General features: G+C 41.0%; 2 protein-coding genes across 2 annotated transcripts; both read left to right on the plus strand.

Moving 5' to 3' along the window:
• Positions 1–356: 356 nt before the first annotated feature.
• On the plus strand, positions 357–4,520 carry LOC133460170 (calpain-1 catalytic subunit-like). Its single transcript, XM_061740733.1, has 11 exons — positions 357–646; positions 830–917; positions 1,021–1,136; positions 1,222–1,355; positions 1,467–1,653; positions 2,363–2,437; positions 2,551–2,636; positions 2,717–2,788; positions 2,902–3,059; positions 3,289–3,476; positions 4,515–4,520. Exons 1-11 carry the CDS (start codon positions 407–409, stop codon positions 4,518–4,520), a joined length of 1,350 nt encoding a protein of 449 aa, XP_061596717.1. The 5' UTR covers positions 357–406.
• Positions 4,521–4,909: 389 nt separating this feature from the next.
• Positions 4,910–8,073, plus strand: LOC133460171 (calpain-9-like). Its single transcript, XM_061740734.1, has 10 exons — positions 4,910–5,148; positions 5,733–5,805; positions 5,905–5,979; positions 6,108–6,165; positions 6,265–6,320; positions 6,458–6,526; positions 6,679–6,757; positions 6,879–6,992; positions 7,119–7,174; positions 7,383–8,073. Exons 1-10 carry the CDS (start codon positions 4,910–4,912, stop codon positions 7,407–7,409), a joined length of 846 nt encoding a protein of 281 aa, XP_061596718.1. The 3' UTR covers positions 7,410–8,073.
• The last annotated feature ends 9,795 nt before the right edge of the window (positions 8,074–17,868 follow it).

Below are 17,868 nucleotides of genomic sequence, written 5' to 3' on the forward strand. Positions count from 1 at the left end.
TTGACTTGATAGGTCAGTTTTGCAACAGTATCAAAGCTAGATTTTAATTAACCTTGCTCACCTAACTGCCAACTAAAGATGTCAAAATGTTGTCCATAATAATAATTATTAGTTGTGGAGTGAGTTGACGTGTAACTGGTCTGACAAGAAACGGAAAACTAGGTGTGATAAATTCATTTGAAATAATTTCTGCAGCAAAATTACCTGTCATGTCCAAACAGAGCTCAGCTGTTTTTATTCTATCTTGTCTGCATCATACGGGGCAGGTGTTTATCTAGCGGAGGTGTGGTCTACGGCGCAGCCACAAGTCCAACCTCCCAGGTGTCTTTCCTGCAGTATAAAACAAGCGGCGGCTGCTCTGGTCTGGTGTCGGTCTTCCAGAGTCTGCTGCAAGCCTACGCTGATCATGTCTGAGTCTGGAACCTGCACTTCCATCATCAACTTGCGCTACCAAGATGGCAGCGAGGGAAGCGCCACCAACCCAGCCAAGTTCAAGAACCAAGACTATGCGCAGCTGAAGGACTACTGTGCCGGCAGAAAGAGGCTGTTCATAGACAGCGCCTTCCCACCTGACAACCGATCTTTGGGTGACCTGCCCAGCTTGACTTCCTGGCAAGAAGATGATGTGAAATGGCTTCGCCCAGCGGTAAACTGCTTTACAATAGTTTTCATGATCTTTCTTGTTTAATGTAATACTAATAGAAACAGTATATAAACATTTGCATGTGCAGATGGTGGAAACTGCATTTTATATTATACATTTTGCATTTGTTTCATTGTGTTCGTACCCGCCTGTCTGCATGAAGCTTATTTTATCACTCTTTTCCAGGATATCTTGAAATTGCAAAATAACAGCAGTGAGCCTATATTTTGCTTAAAAGGAGCCTCCCGGTTTGACTTTGGGCAAGGCAGTGTAGGTGAGTTGGGATTCCCTTTGGCTGTAAAACAAAAATGTGAACACCTTGTACAGTATATAGCATCATTTCTTTCTCTTTTTCTCTTTTCTTCTCCATTGAACAGGTAACTGCTGGTTTTTGGCTGCAATTGGCTCCCTGACGTTCAGGAAAGAACTGATAGCTCAAGTAATGCCCATGGACCAGTCCTTCAAGGACTATGCAGGAATATTTCACTTCAGGGTAAATACTCCAGGAAATATGAGTGTAATAAACAATGCTTTCACTATACTTCAGAAAAATGACTATTTTCTTATGTTTGCTTCAGTTTTGGAGGTTTGGCAAGTGGGTGGATGTTGTCATTGACGATTACCTGCCAACATACAACAAACGATTACTATCTGTGTATAGCAAAAGTGGAAACGAGTTCTGGGTTCCTCTGCTGGAAAAGGCCTTTGCCAAGTATGTAGCGCACGTCTTCACCGAAAAGGGTCCAGTTACATAAAGGGTACGCACACCAGAGTCGGAACTTGAAGTATGTAGTCTACTTTTTCTTTTTATTGTCTCCTTCAGAGTGTGCGGCTCATACGCCGACATGAACGCAGGACTGCCGGCAGATGCGTGCAAGGATTTCAGTGGAGGCGTGAACATGACTTACGACCTTGGGGAGTTCCGCTATGCCAATGAGGACCTGTGGCTCGCATTGACCCGAGCCGCCGGCTGCCGATCCATGATCTGCTGCGGGACTGCCTCGGAGGAGGTAAGAACCGCTCCCTCAGCAGACCAGTTCACACCTCAGAGCCACATAGAGGGGGCAATAAAAGTTTCACATCTGGCTACTGACACAATTAAAGGAGCATGAGGCAGGATTGAGGCAGGATTTATGAAAAAAATTAGTATACGTTTTAAGTTTTCAAGTAATAATGTCAGATGAAGCGTTCCAAACCAAAACGAATGAGCCCTCTAGTGTATCTCTCCGTTGCCTTGAACAGGCTGTGTGCTGCAATTTGAACCCCGAATATCCTGCGCTGGGCGACGGATATGACGTCACATGACGCTGCATGCACGTTCTCCCCGTTCTCCCGTGCCGGCCTCACTGTTGGCTGCAGTACCCCCGACGGCCGTCGTGGCGAAGGGTGGCGCTAGAGAGTCTCATTTCTTAAAAGGAGCCTCATGCTCCTTTAAACAGTAAATGACAAATAAAATAAAATAAAATAAAATGATAAGAAAAGAAGTAAAATAATAAAAAGAACACGTTATTAAAAAGTAAGGGCAGTAGAGTACAGCAGGTAAGTATTTAATTTATACGCTTCAGTAAACAGTAGTGTTTTTAGGCCTGATTTAAAGGAGCTGACAGTTTGAGCAGACCTCAGGTCTACAGGACACACACATTACATGTTTTTATGTTTTATTTATTTATCCTTAAAGTGTCCTTTTTTGAACCTCCCTACTTGTCGTGTCTGGTTCAGGGGAGGAATGTCAACACGATTTCACAAACGGGATTGGTGGATGGGCATGCCTACTCAGTCACAAAGGTCGCCGAGGTAAACCATGAAGCTGCAGTTATTGCAAATGAGGACAGAATCTGAAAATAAAAATAATTCATCCTCTCGCTCAGTCTGTTGGTTTAACAAGTAGGACAACCTTTTTTCTCTAGGTTGAGCATTACGGCTCCAAAGTGAGGCTGGTGCGACTCATGAACCCCTGGGGCAAACAAGAGTGGAAGGGAAAGTGGAGCGACAAGTAATTATATCATTTATGTCAACTACAGCAATAAATACTGTGTGCTACTGTGTTCTGACCAAGATGCTCCTTGTGCTCAGCTCGGATCTTTGGAACAGAGTGAGCCCGGCAGATCGGGAGAAGTGTTTAAATCTTAATAATGGAGAATTCTGGTAGCCCCACACACACACACGCACACAGACCACCATATTTACTGAGGTTTCTACCCTTGTCGCTGACATTTTCCCTTTTTTCTTTCATGTTTCCATCTTCAAATGTCCATCAGGATGGCGCTGGACGACTTCTGCTACTATTTCAATATGGTGTCCGCGTGCTGTGAGAACCCTAATTTCATTGACGGGGACTACAAGTGCCAGTGGAAGTGCATGATCTACGATGGCAAATGGGTAGCCGGGAGATCTGCTGGTGGCAGCCTAAATAACAGTGAGCCCAGATTATTATTTATTCATTTTTCTGTATCGTTTCTCTTATGTGTGAAGGCACACACACACACACACACACACACACACACACACACACACACACACACACACACACACACACACACACACACACACACACACACACACACACACACACACACACACACACACACATTAAACTGCCTTTAAAAATGTAACCGCTGTATCCAACATTTCTGTTTACCCTCCAGGCACCTTTTACACGAATCCTCAATTCCGCATTCAGGTGAAAATCATAGATAAGACGGAGCCCGGAGACAAGAACATGCTGCTCTCCCTGATGCAGAAACCTGAGGGCGAACATCGCTTGAAGAAACGATTCCACCCAATTGGACTCACCGTTTTCAAAGTACGCTTTCTGAATTTCTGCATCCATCACGTAGAACACAGGACACAGAAAGGTCCATATAGTTACTCTTCTTCATCGAAAACACTGCTCATGAATTGCCAGAAATGGCATATTTGTTGTTATTCAAAAGTCAAACGTAGCATATTTATATCACGACAACCTAAAAGATATGGAGATATAAAATACAAAATACAAGGCAGTAAAATACACTATGTCCCTCCACATTCCTGGGAGGGGCTGTAAAGCTGAATAGCCTGGGGTGCAAGAACCTTCCTGAGCCTATTTGCTTGGTGAGCATCGTGCACGCTGTACAGCTGATGGGCCTTGGGCCAGACACCACGCCTCGACACCAGGCTCACATGCAACCAAAGAGAACTATTTAAAGTAGCCGGGGAGAGATTTGATTGTGGTAACTCTCCAGAAGACAAGATTTTCTTGGTTGCAAATCTAAATTGTCTTTTTGAGGACTGAAATAAACTGAAATAAAGAATCTCCCACTAGGGGACTTTTTACCTCCCATTTTTTATGTAATAATTACTGGGGGGTCATGTTCTGATCTCTGGAAAGATCCTAGAGACAACTTCTGTTGTAATGGACGCTATAAATAAAATTGAATTGTATTGAATTGAAAAAGTAATAGAAGAGTGACCACTTTTCTACATTATGAACACACCGGTCGACAGCAAAATCAGCAAAAACAGGGGCTGCTCAGTGGCACAGTGGGTTAAGCAAGTGGCTCATATACTGAGGCTACAGTCTTCCTGCACCGGTCGCAGGTTCAAATCCCAGCCTGCGCACCTTTGCTGCATGTCGCCATGTCGCTGTCCCCATTCTCTCTCTCTACCCCCTTCCTGTCTGCAACTTCAAAAAAGGGCCACTAGAGCCCAAAAAAATCTTAAAAAAGAAAAAACTACAGTAAGAATTATTGAATGAAAGAGAAAAAAACTGTTGTGTGCGTATATTAAAAGATTAGCACCAAATATGGCAAAATCTGAGAGTCACATATGTAGGCATTTTGATCTAGCAACAGAGGGTAAACCCTGTAAACCCTCTGTCTCTGACTGCAAGGTGTAAACTTTACACCTTGCAGTCAGAGATAGCGCATGCTATAACACCATGTACAATAGATGCTGTCATTTGTTGACCGCTTTAAGACCAGTTTTCAGTTTGGGAACATGGTCAAAAAGCAGGGACAGCATGCAGCACCTGCTGTCTGCTTTCTGGTACTGTCGATGTGACTGCTGACGGCAGTAGTAAATCAGCTGGGTAATTGCAGACTTCTGTTTAGCTACGACGTAGTAGAGTAGCATGTCGTTTGAAAAATACAGTTTTTAGTGCACTGATTTCGAAACTGTATTATTAAAACATTCTTCTTCTGCTTTCACATTCAACAGGTCCCGGCAGGGGTAAGCACACACAGGAACTAATATCAAGCACATGTAAACTTCTTGAATAATCAGCTGATGTTGACGAAACCATCCCATCCATGTTCTTCTCAGACCCGACAGGGGCGCTTGAGGTCGTCCTTCTTCAAGACCAACCGTCCTATTAAAGACAGACTGTCTTACAGCTATGAGAGGGATGTGATTGTGCAGTACAGCGTGGAGCCTGGGGAGTATGTGGTCGTCCCTTCCACCATCAAACCCTACATGGCCACAGACTTCGTTCTCACCGTCTACACTAAGGCCGAGACCACAATCAGGTGAAGGCTTGCTTTGATGTCGTACACATATTCCAACGGATGCACGCTTGAATATCTGGCCCACACAGTGTTGAAGGGACTATGATGAGCCGATAACAAAAGATAAGCTGCTGGGGTTGGTTAGTTTAGTGTGGGCCTTGAGTTGGAGGCTGGAGATGCTTCACTGCTGGCCCAGGGAGCCTGTAGCCTTTTGGCTGCATGTCATCCACCTCCTTGTCTTTGCCTGGAGACGATTAGATTACTGGTGGTGAGCTACCTCACAAAAACATGCAGCAGTCGGACTGTACATTGAATAACGTGATCCTTCCACTCGCTACGTCCGGCCAGAGAAGCCCCACCCCGTCAGGTGAGAAGAACCTGATCACTCCTCAGGTTAAGGAGGAGACTTGAGCTTAGTGCAAGAACTCCCGGGGTTGGTAGAGGGAGCAATGCCCAGGACTGACTTAGGTAGCAGCACTGGGGGATACAATGGGGAAAAATCAGGGATAAAAATATTAAAAACAAAAAAAGAGGAAAACAAATAGATTACTAGTGGTGATAAATGAAAAGGTCTGACTCTCACTAAACTCTTCTTATCATTGCAGTCACTATGATGGAGATGATGATGATCATGATCATGATCATGATGATGAAGAGGAGACATTAGTCCTTCCAGAAGTATGAAACATTAAACTACAATGTATATTTGACCTCACAAAGTTGAAGTCTGTAACTTTGACAGCTGTTACAGATGACTTCATAAATGTTCTCTGCCAGATACCGACCGAGCCGGAGGAGGAGGACACCGACAAGGATTCCGGCAGTGACTTATTCAACCGCTACGCCAATCAGGTGTTAGATTCATTGCTGTTTTTTGTTTTTGTACCTAGTCGTTCCGTTAGTCGTCCCATTCCCCCAGATTCTTGTGTATTTCTTCCTGTATATGTACCAGTATTAGTTATTCCTCTGTGTGTTGTCAGAGTGGCGAGCTGACTCCCATCCGGCTTCAGAGGCTTCTGAACGACAACTTCCCTCACGGTGAGTTATGAGCCTTCAAAAACCCCCACGGTGTGCGCGGGTTGGTTGGGACTCCTGCTCGTTACCCATCACTCGTGTTTGTCCTTGTGCTTCTCGCAGGCACCCGGTACGGCTTCGGGCTGGACACCTGCAGGAGTTTCATTGCTACGGTTGATGTATCCTAAGCTTTGTTATTTCTTTCATGTTACAGTCTCATTTAAAACACATTATGCCTTACAACCAAAAAGTAATCACAGAATTGAGCTTACAGATAAAATAGTGCTTTTCATAAAAATGCCCTTAACATGCAAAGTTTGACCAAAGGCTGAAGATGACGAGCAAAGAGTTCTCCGTTTTCTGGAAGAAAATGAATGAATACAAGGTAATGCAGCAGTTGTGAAAGAAATGAGAGGCTTTTCAGTTCATTCTTCCCCGATCTCACTCCTGCACGCCCATCTATGCACATATCTTTGATTATGACAGATATGTTTCACCCATTATCAGGTATAAATTGTGAATATGTCACTTTTGTAGGATCTCTTCCGTCGCCATGACGTGAATCGAAATGGATCCCTGTCTGAGTCTGAGCTCGAGAAAGCTATTGACGCTGCAGGTAATGTTATTCACCAATTATTGAAACTGGAACAAAACATTTTAACTAACACGGCTGAGAATAAAGTGCCACAGAAATCAGAATTTGACTAACTGCCACTTTCTTCTTTTATTCAAACCAGCAATGAACATGAGCAGCTCCATGGTGAGGACGGTGAACTTTAGGTATTCGAGCTCCTCATCTACATCCTTGGAAGACTTCATCACCATCATGTTCCGCTTAGACAAGATGTCAGGTGAGTGACATGAACACCAGCAAGCAAACCGACTTCAAAACACTGTTTATCGCTTCTCTGTTTTAAATGATCTTAAGCAAAAGTTTGATCAAAGATGTTTGTTTTATTTACTAATTTATGAAACAGGCATTTTCAAGGAAAAATCTTCTGAGGATGGGATGATCAGTCTGAACTGGGACGAGGCAAGTCTGTTACAACTTATAATAGCAATTCATTATGGCTTTCAACACCAAAGACTTAGAAGAAGCAAGAATTATAAGTAGAAACAGTCTTGTGTTCTAGCAGTTGTACTTGTAACAAACATTAGATGCTGTGCAGCCATGCTGAGCAGATTGCGTGCCGCAGTAATACATAGACCTGCTAATTGTAACTTTTTTCTTTTGCTTTCAGTGGTTCATGAACTCCATGTACAACTAAACCAGCGCTGAGACGCCGGCCCCGGAGACTCGCTTCAGAAGATCCTTGCTATCAAATGTGTTTTATTGGGCTTTCGGGGGTTCCAACAGCTAGAACTCTTTTCTTCCTAACATGGTCCCAAACAACCCGCCACTTCTTTTTATTATCCCAAATAGAGCTGGCCTGGAGGCTAAATGATCTTTGCTATTGGGTTTCTGCTTTAAGGATACTAGATTGTTTCTTTTAACCCTTCTTGAAATCTTTTGACTTAAATTTTATTCAGTACTATAAAATAAAATGTTGTCAGTCTAAGGAGTAAAATCATCGGGTCGGCTCAACAAACATTACAAGATCTTTATAACAAACAGCTGATCAAGAAGGCAAAGAATTGCTCACATCCCTTACATCAACAGTTTCAGTTTCTACCATCAGGTACACTGCTTAGACAGTGCAAAGATGCAAAGACAAACCAATATAAACACTCCTTTGTTCCATCTGCTATTGTTCTTTTAAATGCCGGAAGGAAAAGGTAGTGGGTGAAAAGGTAGTGGGATGGAAAAGGTAGTGGGGGAAGCTTAGGTCTATATTATTATGTATATTTTATGTATATTTACCCATTGTGTGCTTCTCCTGTCGCGAAACTAATCGCCCCCTTGGGGACAAATAAAGTCATTGATTGATTGATTGATTGATTGATTGATTGATTGATTGATTGATTGATGTGGCCCAGTTTATTCTGTGGTAACTTTAGAAGTTTCTCATATTGGAATTGTGCTCAAACACCCCACATCTCTACCCATACAAGTCTTCCTTTCAAAGACTTGCTACCAAAGCGTACACATTCTCCAGACGTTGGATAGAATTATCACAGAATTATTCACCTCCTTTTTTACTGTTTTGATGCTTACATTTAAAGCGGCACTATGTAACTTTTCCACCTTAATATCATATTTCCAGAGTCATTGTGATTGTACATCAACTTCCAACAGGTTTAATGACACCTCTGTCATGGTCTGAGGGGTCTGTATCGCCTTCACTGGCACTATGTAACTTTGAGGAGCATGGTAGGAACCCTGCCACACTAAAAAACTACACATTTTTACGGCTTTGACTGCTTTACGGCATACGTCACTTCCCCCTCCTTCCCGATTCGTAGTCGAGACGAAAATGGGCGGGGCGTGGAGCTCAGAGCTCAGGAGAAGCTGGTAACCCGTTGCTGCGTTGTGGCTGCAGCAGCTCCACATAACAGACGTGGGGAAAAGATCGCTAATGGTTTAACTTTTCACCGCTTTCCTGCTTGGAGGAAGAACCACGGAGGCCAAGTATCTGATATAACAGAGTAAAAGAGTCGTCGGCTCGGTTGGATCGCGGCTGTAACGACCAAACATAACCTTCCTCAGTAAACAAACAAACATGCACACAGACGGGGGTCGGATCAAAACACGGGTTTATTAAACCACAAACAAACAAACACTCATAACGACCGGGGTCGGATCATTCATACGGGTTTTATTCCCCACTTCTCCAGCTAAACGCAGTTGCTGGCCAGCTCTCTGCGGTGCGATTAATTTTGTTGAGGAAAAAATATTAACTCTATTTGTAGCTGCAGAGGAAAAAAATAATCTCACAAGGAAAACAAAAATATTGCTCACGCCTCGGAGCCTCTTCAGCATAATATAGCAGTCAAAAAAAAGAAAACCTGTCCAGGGTGTAACCCCTGCCTCTCACCTGAAATGAGCTGGGATAGGCTCCAGCAGACCCCCGTGACCCCGCAAGGGATAAAGCGGGTATAGATAATGGATGGATGGAAAAAAAGAAAAGAGAAGTAAGAGTAATACAAAACATGTACTATTATGTTGTACTATTATACTAATTTATTGAAACACATGGCGAGTCAAACATTTTCCAAAGCAGCTGCCAAATGCTCCTAAACAAGGTAGTAAGACGTGGGTTGTGCAGAACTGAGGCAGTAAGTCCTTACTAAAGAGTGGCGCTCCGACGAGGAGCTCAACTCTTTGATAGGGATTTCATATGAACCCAAACCGTTAATAATCATTATTTTCTCCATATACCGCTCCCTGGCTTCCTTGTTTAAGGTATCCCAGTAAATTCCAGTTCCATTCCAGCAGTTTAACATCTTTTTTTTTGCGTTCCGTCTGTTCACTTGGTGAAACAGAAAAGCGTCCCGTCTTCTCTCAAAACAAATGCACGCGACGGGACAGGATCTTTCCGGCAGTACGCGCTGGTGCTCATGGGAAACGTAGGGCCAATCCCAATCCGCACCCTCACAGACTCGCAGACTTATGTGCGCGCTCTCGCACCTTGCGTAAGGGCTTAGGGCTGTCCCATTCCTCAAGTGGTTAAGTGCGCGAGGGCTCCCGGCAGCCATTTTGAGCCCTTACTGCCCCCTTCCCGTAAGTCAGCATCCTCGCACACTTTGGGAAAGGGAATTACCCACAGTTCATTGCGTTGTGACATGAAAGGAGGTTACCAGGGAGAATGTAAACAAAACAGGGGGCGGAGGAAAAGGAACCATGTGCGACTGCGAGACGAAAGAAGTTCACCTGTAAATATAAATACATAGCCCACTGGTGATTTAAATTCAGAAACTGTTGTCCCGTGATGATTTTTCAACGGCCCTATTATTTCCTTTACAAACAGGGAGCGACCAACAAACATATTATTTAACTATCGTTCTTTATATATATATATTTCATTTTCCTTTTCTTTGTGAGCATGTTCAAAATAAAGTTTTTCATTCACTCATTCATTCATTCAAACGGAGGGAAGAAAACCAAAAAAAGGACAAATGACGTTTTGGACTTTCTTCAACACTAAAGACAGGAAAAGAGGCTGAGGGAGCTGGATGAAAAGGAGGAGGAGAGGGAAAGGAAGAGGGATGACCAGTTATCTAAGTTAATTGACATTTGTGAGAAGATGGAGGACAAAATGTTGTTTTCTTCATAATTTTTTAATTCATAATTTGAGGTTCAATTTAATTTGTTTTCATTTTATATTAGACAAATCCTCAGTTGACCTGATTTTGAATAAACAAGACTTGCTTTTCTTTAATCTGAGTACAGTGTTTGAATTAAGATTCCCTATGTTAACAGAAATGCATACATGTAAATACTGGAAGACAGTTTTAGATCCAACACAAACAAATGAGTAATTTGGTTATTAATTTATTTATGACCACAAAATTTAAACAATTTCAGCAAGTTGAACAAAAACGTTGCAGTAAATAGTAATAATATAACTGTAATATTTAGCTCAGGTTACCATCAATTTATACGCTCTCTTACAAAAATGAAATTACTCGGCGATTGAGCCTGGCATACTGGATTTGCTGGTATGGGTAGATTGAAAGAAAGACAATGTTAACAAGGAAATACATATTGTACTGTGCGCATGTTTAAATTGAACAACCCACGTTCTTTGTTGAATTTTATGCTCCTTTATATAGGCTACCACTTTGTTTTCAAACATCCGGATGATCATTCCCAAACTTATAATACCGGCACGTAACATTTTGATCTGCCCTGTTTCCGGTTTCTGCTAAGGGCTGTCCCATTCCTATTTATACCATTTGGAGCCCTCACACCCTCGCACACTTGATCACGTGATGCTGACGTCACTGAAAGTCTGTCAGGGCTCAGGGCTTGAGGGTATAGGGTGGAGTTTGGGATTGGGCTGTAGTGTTCTTTCTGGTAAAGCACTACCGCTTTTGTCCAAAAGATGCCGCCAAACTCAACAAAAGCTGAAAGTTACCCCCCTGAAATAAAAACGGTCAAAATCATCCCCCCTGTAAAACTGCCATCCCCCCTTTCCATCCCTTACAGTATGTCATTTCATCATTGAATGTGGTTTTACTGCTATTTCAACATTTAGAGTCATCACCAGAAAAATAACCTATTTGACAATTTTCACCTGTTTCAAGTAAATTTTCACTTGAAATAAGTAGGAAAATCTGCTAGTGGGACAAGATTTATCTTCTCATTACAAGCACAAAAATCTTGTTCCACTGGCAGATTTTTCTACTTATTTTAAGTGAAAATTTACTTGAAACAGGTGAAAGGTGTTTTTTCCAGTGATGAGTCTTGTTTTAAGTGTAATTAGATTTTTTTATTAAAATGAGACATTTTAACTAGAAATAAGACAAATATTTGTTTTTGCAGTGATCCATTTTACTTATCCTGTGAAGGACAGAGTCATATTGATAAGTTCAGAAAACTGTTTTTTATTTTTTGTTTTGATGTATTTGATGTAAGCCCAGTGGATATTTAAAGCTTACAGAAGGCTGCATTTAACTGCTGCTATGTCATTCCTGCAGTATTTCTGCAGGTGTTTTGGTCAGTGCTATTATTTGTAATATACTATATTATTTGTAATCAGCACAAATTATCTGTCCCCATATGATAAAATACACCATCCCCCCTGATTTTTTTTTACAACTCGAGTACTGATCGCAACCAACTTTAAGGTGCATATCGCCACCTACTGTACAAGAATGTGTAACATCATTTCATTTAGCCTGTTTTTAAATTCTATTTATCAGCCTAGTGTCTAAAGTTAGAAGTAAATAAACCTCTGTCTAAGATTTAAAACACCAACAATGGCTACTGAAATAATACTAAAATGTGCTTCCCAGTGTCAGAAAGCTTTGTTTTAGTTACAAGTCATGGGTCTTCTGACAGGATCATTATTATTAAACTAATAATAAATATTAATTTACTGAACATTGATGAAAATCAGACATTGCTTTGAATTCAACAGAATCATTAAAAAAAGACAAATTCAAAATAATTTGATCAGAGTGAAATTATAAACTTAGATGTGTGTTGTCTGCCCAGTGTCTCTCAGGATTAAGTTGTTTTTAATGGATTTTACTGCAGTTATATATTTTTTTAAACATTGCAGTTTAATATTATAATGGAAATATCTGCACAGGCTTAAGTGAAACGAGGACATTTAATGAGTTAAATGACCTCAGATAAGATTTAAACTAGACTTTTTTTTCACAATTCTTTATTTCAAATTGTCAACAATACATTATAATACAAACAAAACATATATAGAAACATTTGATGCCAGGGGATTAGTCACAGACAGAAATTATAGATCAGTTCAAAAAAATGTTATACATAGTACATAACTTAGTGGTTTGGATGGCTTTTCAAGACCAAAATAAATGACATAAGTCTTCTGCAGACAGTTTACAAAATGAGCAGACCACATCAATGTCCTTTTTGTATCTTTGTAGAAATACCTTGCAAGGATAAAAACGATGAATCATTTTCAGAGTCACTTCTTTAACCTTATTTATAATCAGATATTTAGAGGGCAAACACCATATTTTCTTCCAGTTCAGATCTAAAGTGACCTTTTTTTTTTTTTTTTTTTTTTTTTTTACAAGCTTTATTGAATAGTTCTTATATTACAAAAACCATAAACAGACAGACATACAAAACAGTCATTAATACATAAAAGTACAACAACACAGGAGCCAGGGGGATTTTTAAACAAACACATTAAATAGAGAGCATAAATTTACAGTTTTGACAGCTTTTTTGTTATTTGAGTCAGAGATGGAACTCAAGTATTGTTTGGTTTCATTCTCAAAAATTAAAAAAAGGGGTTTTGAATTACTGAATTTGGATTTATGAATATGAAACTTTGCAAGAATAATTATTAAATTGATTACAAAAGATTCTTTTGATTTGTTTCTTTCATTACTGATGAAACCAAACAATACATTTCTCCAATACAGAGTGAAGTCAGAGTCAATTTTATCTATAATAAATCGGGATACATCTTTCCAGAATTTGTTAGTGTAGGGACATTGCCAAAGCATTTCACACAACGAACAGTCAACACAAATATCTCTTTTGAATTTAAGAAGATAATGATTAGCAGGGTAATACTTATGTAACATTTTAAAAGAGATTTCCCTCACTTTATTTGTAAGAAGGTATTTGTATGGAAGAGTCCAGATGTTCTTCCAATTTAAGTCATCACCAAAACCAGACCAGTAAGCAATAACATAAGGGGTGGTGGTTATATCATTTTGAAACAGGGAACGTATATTACGATACTTATTGTGGATGTAACTAGACAAACTTTGCCCACTGAAGTTTTCTTGGGGTCCAGATTTGGTAAGCAGGCTGGTCTTTCCGCCCCCTTTAAAAGAAGCAGAATTCCAAAAGGAATAGCATCTAGGTCTGTAGCAAACTGCTGTGGGGTAACAGGGAAGCTAAATTTGTTAAGAAATTCAGAATAATTCAATAATAGTCCATTATCATTGATTAACTGGTTGACCAAAATGATATTATTATTAAACCAATTTGGGTAGAATAAAGATTTCCTTTTAAATAAGATATGTCGGCTATTCCAAATAAAACATTTATGGGGGGAAAAATTATGTTTATAAATTAAGGACCAAGCTAAAAGCATTTGTTTGTGGAAGTTGGACAGAGATAAGGGAATTTTGTCTATTTTATAGTCACATAAAAGTACAAAAAAACATAATTAGGTATAAAATTCCAAATGGATGTGGGATTGCACATAAATTGTTTTATCCAATTAATTTTAAAAGGTATTATTCAGGGTAGAGAAATCGAGGAAGTTCAAGCCACCAGCCTCAAAGTTATTCATTACAACAGACTTTTTCACATAATGAGTCTTGTTTCTCCAAAGGAAATCAAAAAGTAATTATTAATAGCATTACAAGTTTTCTTATTAACAAACAGGGAGATTGCTGCATATGTGAGACGAGATAATTCTTCCGCCTTCGTCAGCAATGTACGTCCTTTTAAGGAAAGATCTCTTTGTAACCACTGATTAAGTTTTTTCTTAGTTTTATCAACAATTGGATCAAAGTTCTCATTACAACTTGTTACCTGATCTTTCATTATAGTAATCCCTAAATAGGTAATCTTTTCTTTAACCGGTATATTACAGATATAAGGTCCATTACACTCATTAATACCAAAAAGCTCGCATTTGTTCAAGTTTAAACAGAGTCCAGAAGCTGCAGAAAATAATTCTATTGTTTTAATAGCACTGGGTACTTGACTAGAATTCTTCAGAAATAAGGTAGTATCGTCCGCAAGCTGACTAACTAAGATTTCTCTGCCTGCAATAGATATACCTTGTATAGTACCATTTCTAATATGACAGGTGAGGAGTTGTGTACAAAGAAGGAATAAATATGGTGAGGCTGGACAACCCTGCCGGATACCGCGTTTTAAAGGGGACATATTATGGCATTTAATGTATATTTTAAACAGGCCTTGAATGTCTTAAAAATAATCTAAAGCTTGTTTTTTCTACATAAATCAGAAATTCAGTCTCTGGGCCATGCTTTTATTTTTTACGCTTCTAAAGCCTTTTTCTGTGCTTCATTTTCAGGGCAGAGGGGGCTATGATAATGAGGCTCTGCGCTGATTGGCTGCTTGAATGACGTGTAGCAGGGGAGGAGAATAAGCCTCGCCAGAGTAGCCGGCTGCGTCGTAAACAAAACGTGTCCCATGCGAGAAGCTTCTGCGACAAAATCAATTCCATGGCTTTATTTTTTTTGTATTAGACTGTCCTAACTGGCCGCGAGTTTAACAGTTTCAGTGTGGACAGAGAGCGTCCGATGTCACGCAGCTCGACCTGATAGTCAGGACGCTCTCATTCAGTTACACGCTGTAAATGGATCTTAAAGCCTGATTTACGGTTCTGCGTTAAATCGACGCGTACCCTACGCCGTAGGCTCTGCGTTGGTGTAACGCAGAACCATAAATCAGCCTTTAGTCACCTCGTCTTCACAGAGGAAGATTTCTCATCATTTATGTTACAAGACAGATGAATCATGTTAACTGTAAATAAATCACAAAACTGAATTTTCACCGTGAGCCGGTCCGTGAGCAGCCCCTGCAGCTCCGTATGCAGCGCCGGGGCTCCGGAGCTAAGCTAAATACTTAGCCCATGCAAAGATCATACAAATATAAATGACATAAAAAAAAAGGAACTTACCGCTGACTCGTGTGCAGTTGCCGGGTCCGTGCTGTGGGAACTGATCCTTTTATGATGGTAAATGTCGATGCAAAATCTCATTTCTACTCTCCCTTGCTGTTCAAACATATTATGGCATTTAATGTATATTTTAAACAGGCCTTGAATGTCTTAAAAATAATCTAAAGCTTGTTTTTTCTACATAAATCAGAAATTCAGTCTCTGGGCCATGCTTTTATTTTTTACGCTTCTAAAGCCTTTTTCTGTGCTTCATTTTCAGGGCAGAGGGGGCTATGATAATGAGGCTCTGCGCTGATTGGCTGCTTGAATGACGTGTAGCAGGGGAGGAGAATAAGCCTCGCCAGAGTAGCCGGCTGCGTCGTAAACAAAACGTGTCCCATGCGAGAAGCTTCTGCGACAAAATCAATTCCATGGCTTTATTTTTTTTGTATTAGACTGTCCTAACTGGCCGCGAGTTTAACAGTTTCAGTGTGGACAGAGAGCGTCCGATGTCACGCAGCTCGACCTGATAGTCAGGACGCTCTCATTCAGTTACACGCTGTAAATGGATCTTAAAGCCTGATTTACGGTTCTGCGTTAAATCGACGCGTACCCTACGCCGTAGGCTCTGCGTTGGTGTAACGCAGAACCATAAATCAGCCTTTAGTCACCTCGTCTTCACAGAGGAAGATTTCTCATCATTTATGTTACAAGACAGATGAATCATGTTAACTGTAAATAAATCACAAAACTGAATTTTCACCGTGAGCCGGTCCGTGAGCAGCCCCTGCAGCTCCGTATGCAGCGCCGGGGCTCCGGAGCTAAGCTAAATACTTAGCCCATGCAAAGATCATACAAATATAAATGACATAAAAAAAAAAGGAACTTACCGCTGACTCGTGTGCAGTTGCCGGGTCCGTGCTGTGGGAACTGATCCTTTTATGATGGTAAATGTCGATGCAAAATCTCATTTCTACTCTCCCTTGCTGTTCAAACAGTCACCGCTTCTAAACAATGGCGGAGCTCCAGCCGACGGAGAGAGCTGGTTGTGGGCGTGGTTTCAGCAGCGGAGGCCGAACCTCTGCGCCTCGGATGACGTCACCCTAGGCGCAGATTGTAATCGGCTACGCCGTAGGCTCTGTGTCGATTTAACACAGAGCCATAAATCAGCCTTAAACCACAAACACTCACACAGACCGGGTCGGATCAAAACACAGGTTTTATTCCCCACTTCTCCAGCTAAACGCAGTTGCTGGCCAGCTCTCTGCGGTGCAATTAACCCCAATCTAACCCCAATCTTATTTAGAGGTAAGTTGTTGCTCTACATATGAATATAACCCTGAGTAATAGTGTGCTTAAACATAGTGCAAAATAACCCAGGTTGAGAAACTAAATAAAGTAAACATTAACCTATAACTGATATTCACTGTCAAATAAACTATACCTGCATACCAAACTAATACTCATCAGAATAGTGACATAAGTAGAAAAATAAAAAAGATATATCAGTATAGTTAGGGATATAGTCTTTGTCACAAAAATGACATACTTAAACAGCATTCATTGTGCTTTTCAGTCTTAAACAAAAAACTCCTTTACAAGGAAAGGGTTAAAAGCCATCTCGATAGAGAGGAAAAAGAGAGAAAAAATAAACAAGTTCAGCACTTGGGTTACTCAGCAGAGTTCAGTTATTAATATGTGACACATTGTATAGTGTATCCAATAAATCTCAGTAACATGAGAGTTCAGCAACAGTTACCGTCAGTGGAGATCACCACAGAAATCTTAGGTAGCCAGTGCCAGTTCAGTCCCGTCGGCAAAGGCTCGTCCTCCGAAGAAATAAGCAGTCTTTCCTTGCTCGCGTGCCTTCGCCACCAGCGGCCAGAGCTGCCTCCTTCTCTCTCTGATGATCGGAGACAGATCCTCAGCAAAACGCAGCTTGTTGCTCTGGAGGAACGTGGACTTTTTTGCAGATTTCCAAAGTGCATCCCGGTGGATTTGCGATGTGAACTGGAGGATAATTCCTCGAGGCCTGGACTCATCATTTTTCAGCTGGCCCAGACGATGCACAGTGTCGATGACGTCAGGAAACTTGGTTTTGTTGTCAGGTAAAACGGCCTGGCAGATCAGTATCACCTCTTCACGGATGTTTTGGTTCTTCTTCTCAGGCACCCCGTAGAGTCGCAGGTTCCATCGCCGTGAATAGCTTTCGAGCTCAGCCAGTCGCTGCTCCATCATGGCCGCTTTCTTCTCCGCCACTCCGATACGTCCCTCAATGTGCGTAACTTTCCCTTTTACCTCACGGATTTCGGCACAGGCAAAGTCAACTGTCTTCTTGAGACCCTCTATCTTCGATGAGTTGTCAGTTATTAGCTTCTCAACATTTTTCTCCAGAGCATCAATTCTGGTGTTAAACATCACTGATATTTGCTGCACAATATTCGTGTTATCTCCGTCTGTTGCACGAGGATTCTTACTTTTC

Source organism: Cololabis saira, chromosome 14, assembly GCF_033807715.1.
Source record: "Cololabis saira isolate AMF1-May2022 chromosome 14, fColSai1.1, whole genome shotgun sequence".
NCBI lineage: Eukaryota > Metazoa > Chordata > Actinopteri > Beloniformes > Belonidae > Cololabis > Cololabis saira.